Consider the following 8168-nt stretch of genomic DNA (forward strand, 5'->3'; position numbering starts at 1 on the left):
ATTATTATTATTATTATTATTATTATTATTATTATTATTATTATTATTATTATTATTATTATTATTATTATTATTATTATTATTATTATTATTATTATTATTATTATTATTATTATTATTATTATTATTATTATTATTAATTATTATCATTATCATTATTATTATTATTGTTATTATTATTATTATTAATTATTATTATTATTATTATTTTTTAATTATTATTATTACTATTATTATTATCGTTATTGTTATTGTTATCGTCGCTGATCAACAACAGCATTAACAATAATGACGTTGTTATTGTTATATTTGATGCTATTATTATTTTTATTGTTATTTCCATGATATTCACAAAATGTTCTTTCTTTTTTGGACTTGAAATTTCATTTTTGTTTTTTTTTTGAAATGACTCAAAAAAGTACTGCAGCAAAAAAAAAAGCATTGATTTGATGTATTCCAAAAAGAACCAATTTCTCTCTATTTCTTTCAATTTGAATTGAAATTTAAAGCCGTTTTTCGGAGTGCGTACTTTTCGACTGAAAATTGACTGGAAAAGGCCAGCACAAAGCTTCAAATAAAATATATATATATATATATACATATATATTTACATGATAGCTTTTCTCTTCTCAAATACTTTTTTCTATTTTCTTTTCAATTTTCAACCGAGCAAATACAATCGAATCATGCTTGTAATTTAAGAACTCATCTGAAATGCCTTTCCTCTTTCCCTCTCGTCCTCTATCTTATTTCATGATTTTCCAATCAAGAAAGTTGAAATTTATGACTGAAATAAAAATGGAAACAGGTTTTTCCTTTCATAACAATCCTGAACTTTAACAGCAATTCATAATGGGAAGTTAAAGGCAAGAGAGCATATACATTCATAAATACTAGTGGTTCTCAGCCTTTTCTTGACCACGGACCACTTTGGTTTTTTTATTTGTAGCAAGAATTCAAAAATTTAAAAATAATAAATTCGATTAGATTGAAAATAAACTTTATCAAAACTTTTGATTTTGATTAGTTTACCAAACACTGATAAGGAACAGACCTTGTTTATTTTTGGCTAACCACCTAGTTGACCACATTTTAGTTCGCACAGACCACCGGTTAGAAATCATAGCTATATAGATATTTATAAATTATCTATATATTTATGCAAGCTCCCTCCGTATCTTTTCAGGATGAATTTATTTAAATAATATAATTTAATAAAGTAACTTGGTTTATCACAATAACAGATCAACCGATAACTTCGAGCTTCCGGTATTATCAGGCCGCATTTTTTTTTTCTAAGCTCATACAGCGCTCTCGCTACTAAAACTTTCCAACTAATTCATGTTGTTCATGTCTTTTTTATTTGCTTCTACCAAAACGTGCTTTAGATTTTCAGGTTTTCTAAGTAACATTACATTCTTAAAATTTCAAATAATGACATAAATAAGTTCAGGAAAATAAGCATCGATTAATTTTGCATACAAGTTGAATATAAGCTTGTGCAACGGTATATCCAAAGTAGATTACAAAAAAGCTGATCATTGATTCCCAAATTCATCTTTATTTTCAATTCCTATGCTTTACATTCTTTGACTTTAGTTATCCATCCTTTGAAGTAGATAGTATATTACTTGTTTTTAAATTTTCACCAACATTTACTCTAAATTTCCATGCTGCATAAAAAAAATATTTATACAGAAGGGAGGGAGGGGGGAAGAAAAAAAAGAAAGAACAGAAACAATACAAAGTGTTCAAATTTAATCACTTTGTTCAAATAAATTTAATATTGTTCATCTTGGTATAATATTTCAGTAATTTAAAAATTTCAGAATGAAGTTAAAATCAGTTAGCAATTGAGAATACCAAATTTTGTGGAGCAAATTAAGCCAATGCCTTAATTCGGAATGAGTTTTCCTAAAGGGCAATTTTGAACAATCAAGTAGTAAGTAGATTGAGCACTAATAATATTTGCGCACAGTTAACTTTTCCAATGGATCTTTCAATATAAATTAACATAAATGACAGTCCTAAATTATGAAGTCCTAAATCAATTAACTAAATCATGAATTCATGGTAACACAAAGCTATTATTCAAATATAGATTACATTTGAATAATCTATGATTGGATGTATCCTCCAGACATGAAGCTATCGTATAAAGGTGTCAAAAAGCATCGAAATGAAATTATTCAGTAAATAAATAACTTCTGGGAAATGTGAATTCAGTGATAAATTTCACTTGTCGCTACTTTCCGATTTATTGATTTTGACAATGTTTATTATAATTTCGATGGAATTTTCCTTGAATATTTAAATATGAATAGATTGCCTTTAAATATCTGAATCTGGACATTTTATTGTGCGTGGAAGTGAATAACAGTGAAGTATTGTGTGAGATATTCCAGAAAACATTGACATTGAGCAGATCATGATAATTTTTGCTTCAGCAATGATATACGAGGATATTGGTGTTAAATTCCTGCAAACTAATAAGGCTTCATAAAATTTATATGCAGCAGCCTGTATAATCCTCATAAATCTCAGAATTCCACGTTTACTTTTCTCATATTAAGTCTAACGATGAGTTAGGCATGAAAAAAAGAGAAACTGCAAGAAGTTTCAAATTGGATCAAGTTACCTTAATCAATGTCGCTCATCTCTTTTAAATTTAGTCTCAGTGTTGGATTACTATCAAGAAGTGATCAAATCATTCTTTCCAAAAGTTCTTTGTACAAACATCTTGTGTCTTCATCCCCAGCGGATTCTGAAAGAAGAATTCCAGAAGATGATCCAGGCTTCTCATCAACTTACAATTTCCTATAGATTGCATTTGCTTCGGATTCGTATCCTTCTTCGGCTCCATATTATTGCAGTTGAAGATTGAATTTTCCAAAGTTTTTTATATTTTCAATTGATTATTAACAAACTTTGTGCAAATATTCCAGCATTTTCATTACATATACTTTCAAAAAAAGGAAGTGATTTCTGAATTTTGTAAGTGCACTTATTTTTAGATATGATCTAAACAACAAATTAAGCTAATATGGAAGTTTTTGAAGTCAAAATATTTCAAGATTATCTGATATCATCAATTTCACTGCAGTAATATTTGAAAAATCAAAATGTTTGGTTCATATCTTGACCTCTGCCAGAAAATGAAATGTTAGTTGCCTACTGCAGTAACACTCGAGGCTCCATCCTCACTTCGACTTGCTTTTAATTTAAAGATTTTAATTTTGACCTTAATTTAATTTAAAACTTCGTACAAATTACAATATCCTTTTACCTAAGCTAAAAGTTACTTATCATATCTAATTTCTGAGCCTCAGAATAAGAATTTTATATTGCACATATTTTATATCGCGCGACCTTTGATCCACTTTTTTTCTCTGAAAAACGATTGATTCGGTCAATTAATTTTTCAGGGTAAATCAAGTTCGAACTTTGACCGTTATACTGCTGAATATCCTGCATCCGATACAAACAAAATACCGTAAATATTAAAGCATTACAAAATCGATATTATTTGCTTCAATTAAAGGTAACTTTTAAAAACTGCAATAAAACAAGATTTCTTATTGACTTGGATTTTCGCTTTTTAATCATAAATATTGCAAATTTCATTTTCTACAATCATTAACTTTAATCGTCATAAACATGTTTCCTTGCAGTGATATATTGTGTGATATGATAGCATGTCATCCCTTACTTAAGGAACAATTCAAATCCCTTTTTCTGTGATAAGAAAAGAGTTAATCATTTAAATTATCACCAGAAAACCATTTCATCAGTCAGAGAATATCGAAAATTTATACATTCTATTAAATGCTTACAATTTGTTGTTTTGAGATGATTTGAAAAAATTTACGATTTTGAAAAAAAATTTGGCAGTTTTTCATCTCTAAACTTGATGAGGTCGCTGATCAGTGGAATACGAAAAATGTTCATATCGTTGAGATCCCTAAAGATTAGCGGAAACCTAAAATTTGGTCGTTTCCGGTTGTTCAGGACAGTGGGAAAAGTTCCAACCTTTTTGTGTTCAAAATAAAATACATATCTGTTTTGTGGAAATTTTGACTACGATCATAAATATTTGAAATTCAGTGGAGAATTTTCTATGCAATTTCGTATTTTCATTGCTTTATTTTTTCCTTCATAAATTGTTTTCGGCAATAACAAAATTAGCAAAAAAATTTTTATTACAAGGTTTCTAAAAATTTTTAAAGTGGAAATTTAAATTTGAAGGAAATTTTAGAATTTAATTACTAAATTTCGTAAAAAGTATAATTTCATTCCCTTTCGTTATTTCGTATTTTGAGACTGAATTTTGCCTCTGCATTATTGGTATACGAAATTTTATTTTATAGCTTTGAAAGCTATGCTTTCGCAATCAATTTATTATCCAATATTTGGAAAGAAATGGCATGGTACATATTTGTTAGTCTGAGTATGATATCTTCCTGATTTGTTTAAATCAGCAACTTTATAAGATACCTAAGTAAATAGGTGAAAGACTCGTATCTTCCGCTTTGATTTAAATTTAAGTTTGATTCCAAAGCATACCCCATTTGACGCCAACCATTCAACCTAATTGAAACTGGGAATATCGAAGATTCACTGGGAAACATGAAACTGAAGAAAGTTCACAACATTACAATTCGTTTACAAATATTACAAGCGATAGAGAATTTCGCTTTGGATTTTAGGAAATTTTTTTAAATTTTCACTTAATAATATTTACTTCCTTCATATCAGCGTTTACTCGGCCTGCTTTGCAACACAACACTTCCAGTATTTTGTTTATTCAGAGTCTAGATTAGTTGGATTTAGCTGACTGAAAGTAGGAATGAATTAGAAAGAAAAGAGTTCAGGCTCAAAGTTGACTCAGAACTCTTGGAAGAATTTTGTCTTTACCTCAATTCCTGGTCAAAATCAGTTTCCGTATGCATCATAGTTGATCATTGGAAGTTTGTAAGATTAATCCTTCCTCATTTAAGGCTTCCCTAAATAGCTTCAATGTTTAGTAATCAGCTGCCCATCCTGTGCACTCTATCATCAGTATTATTGATTTTAACTGACAAATTGTTAGCAGTAATTTAACAAAGTGAAACAACCAGTAATTATTTGCGGCATACAACCTAACAGAAAGTGGCTACAAATGCAAAGTAATGATGAAATATTTTAGGGATGTGTGGGCGAAAATGCATACAAACTCGGTGGTAAAACAACTAGCCACAGTTTGAAACTAAAATTCCGAATTCTGAATCCAACATCATACTTGGAATTCACTAAAATTGATTCGATTACGGGGTAACTTTTGATTCCCGATCAGCAAATTCAAGGAAAGCTTTATCAGTGCGTCTATTATCGCCATCACATAAATTCAGTTCAGGAAGTGCTGTTCACATAAATCCGTAAAATTCCCGGTTTTAAACAATAATTTGTGAGAAAAGTTTATAGCATTAACACGCCCATCCATCTAGCTCTAACTAATGAAAGCACGCCTCTAATAAAGAAAACAAGGGGACGATATAAGAGAGAAGGAGGAGTAAGACGGAGGGGAAAAAAAGAAGAAAAAAAAAGGAAAATCGTCCTCATAAAATCAATTCCAATTTTCTAACGCACAATTTCAACCCGGTTGGGGAAAATTTTTTAAAAGATATATTCAATTCCAGTAACAGATCCTGTTATTTCAATCAATTCATTCATTTTCTTGCTGATTTGATAATTTACTTCAACCACTTTTGCTACATTTTTGTGGTATTACTGCAACAATGGGCTTCAATGTACCAATTATCAATCGTGATAGTGATTGGTGTCGTGAATGGTTGGATCAAAGGATCAAACAACCACATATACAAAAAAAGCTCGTACTTGTTATTGTTTCTGTTGCTTTGCTGCTTGATAATATGCTGTATATGGTGATTGTACCGATAATTCCGAAATATCTGCGGGATATTCATGCTTATGATGTGCAATTTGTTGGATATCATAATGAAACGAAAAAGTTGAAAAATGGTACTGTTGTTGTTCGTATGACTGGTGGTGAAATTGACTATTTGAATGAGGATATTGGACTTGGATGGCTATTTGCATCCAAAGCACTTATTCAGATTTTTGTTAATCCATTTTCTGGGTATATCATCGATCGAATTGGCTATGAATTACCGATGGTTATCGGTTTATGCGTAATGTTCAGTTCGACAGCTATTTTTGCATTGGGACGAAGCTATGGCGTATTGTTTTTTGCCAGATCATTACAAGTAAGTTGACACTCGTTTTTTCACTAATTTTATTTCTTAAAAATTCATATAATTTGAAGAAATAATAATATTCTTTGAATTCGAAAATTTAAATGAGAATAAAAAATGTGAAATCATTCGATAAAATGTTACTTTAACCGTTTGCCAGATGTAGTTATTTAAACAATCAGTTTTAGGGATTTGGTTCCGCATTTGCTGATACTTCCGGTCTTGCGATGATTGCTGATCGCTTCACAGAAGAAAATGAACGATCAGCAGCGCTTGGTATCGCTCTAGCATTCATATCATTCGGTAGCTTGGTAGCACCGCCTTACGGTTCTGTCCTTTATTCACTAGCCGGGAAACCGATACCATTCCTGATTTTATCCTTGATATGTCTTTTTGATGGATTCATGGTTTTCATGGTCATTCAACCGAAAACCAATAATAAACAAATGAATACAGCCGGTGAACGAATACATGGTACACCAATGTGGCGGCTATTTATGGATAAATATATTGCCATCTGTGCAGGTGCCCTTATCACAGCAAACATCAGTTTGGCATTCTTGGAACCAACAATCACAACCTGGATAGCTAATGCTATCCCAGACACTCCGGCATGGATGGTTGGCATCATATGGTTTCCACCATTCTTCCCACACGTTTTGGGTGTTTACGTCACCGTTCGTCTCATGCATCGTTACCCACAAAAAGAGTGGCTTTTGGCAGCGATCGGTTTAGCTATGGAAGGCTTCAGTTGTTTCATGATACCCTTCACCAGTTCCGTCCTTCAACTGATCCTACCCCTCTCAACATTATGTTTCGGAATTGCCCTGATTGATACATCACTGCTACCAATGCTCGGATACTTGGTTGATACTCGTCATGTCAGTGTTTACGGTAGTGTTTACGCCATTGCTGATATCTCTTACAGTTTGGCATATGCATTTGGGCCAATTATTGCTGGAGAAATTGTCGCAACGATGGGTTTCCTGGCTCTAAATATTATTATTTTTGTTTTGAATATTGCTTATACACCGGTATTATCGATTTTGAGACAAGTCTATATATATCAACCATTTGAAGAAAAGCAACAACGACCAAAAGAACAGCAGCAGCAGGCACTATTTGGTACCAATGGCAGTGATAATGATGATATCACTGAACAGAGTTTCGATATTCCACAACAACGAGGTTATGGTGCCATCCAACAGCAGCGTGACGAATCGGTAAATCAGTGGAATCTACCAGAACATCCAGCTGCTTATAAATCCGACGATCCGTTAAATGTACAATGGTAGTGGAAGATTTTCTTCAGTGGATAGGATATTAAATTAGTATTTCAAACTAATTATTGCTTCTGCTGCTACCACTATTGTTACTGTTATTTATTGCTACTGATAAGTTCTGGCTCACGAAATTTCCTCTCTTAATGATGGTGGTAGTAACTTTCTTAGAATAATCATTAAGCTGTGATCTCATTTCTCTGTTACTGTGCTTGTACATGTTGTTGATGTGTAGTAGTTTCAGCACTATTTGCAAGGATAATTTTATTCATCCAACCCGAATGAAATATAAATTTGCTTGTAATAGGAGCCAAAATATTCTAACAGTTAGGAACATCCAGCAGAAAGGAAATTAAAGGAATGAGACGGAAATAAGAATGAAAACTGTGAGCCAGCCAATGATTTGATGAAGCTAAGAGTAGGGCAATACGAAATGTTACCAAGTTGTCATCAGATGTCATCGATTCATCACATCAAATATTTTTCGTGAATTTTTTAATGGAAATCTTTCATTCGAATATCATACAATTCACACAATTCACTTCAATACCTACGATATGAGCTGGAAATATGAATATTTGTACCTATTGTTTGATCAAAAATTATGCTCATCATTTCCAACAAGTATACTTGATTT

At 31.5% G+C, this 8168-nt stretch overlaps 2 protein-coding genes across 2 annotated transcripts; both read left to right on the forward strand.

The window, feature by feature from the left end:
- Nucleotides 1-798: 798 nt before the first annotated feature.
- Nucleotides 799-5314, forward strand: LOAG_10669 (hypothetical protein; the record flags this gene model as incomplete). Its single annotated transcript, XM_003146193.1, has 6 exons — nt 799-808; nt 1221-1269; nt 1699-1747; nt 3426-3493; nt 4368-4437; nt 5186-5314. 6 exons carry the CDS (start codon nt 799-801, stop codon nt 5312-5314), a joined length of 375 nt encoding a protein of 124 aa, XP_003146241.1.
- A 460-nt stretch (nt 5315-5774) lies between these two features.
- On the forward strand, nt 5775-7578 carry LOAG_10670 (vesicular acetylcholine transporter unc-17; the record flags this gene model as incomplete). Its single annotated transcript, XM_003146194.2, has 2 exons — nt 5775-6263; nt 6440-7578. 2 exons carry the CDS (start codon nt 5775-5777, stop codon nt 7544-7546), a joined length of 1596 nt encoding a protein of 531 aa, XP_003146242.1. The 3' UTR covers nt 7547-7578.
- Nucleotides 7579-8168: the final 590 nt, after the last annotated feature.

The sequence above is a fragment of the Loa loa genome (assembly GCF_000183805.2).
Source record: "Loa loa unplaced genomic scaffold supercont3.117, whole genome shotgun sequence".
NCBI lineage: Eukaryota > Metazoa > Nematoda > Chromadorea > Rhabditida > Onchocercidae > Loa > Loa loa.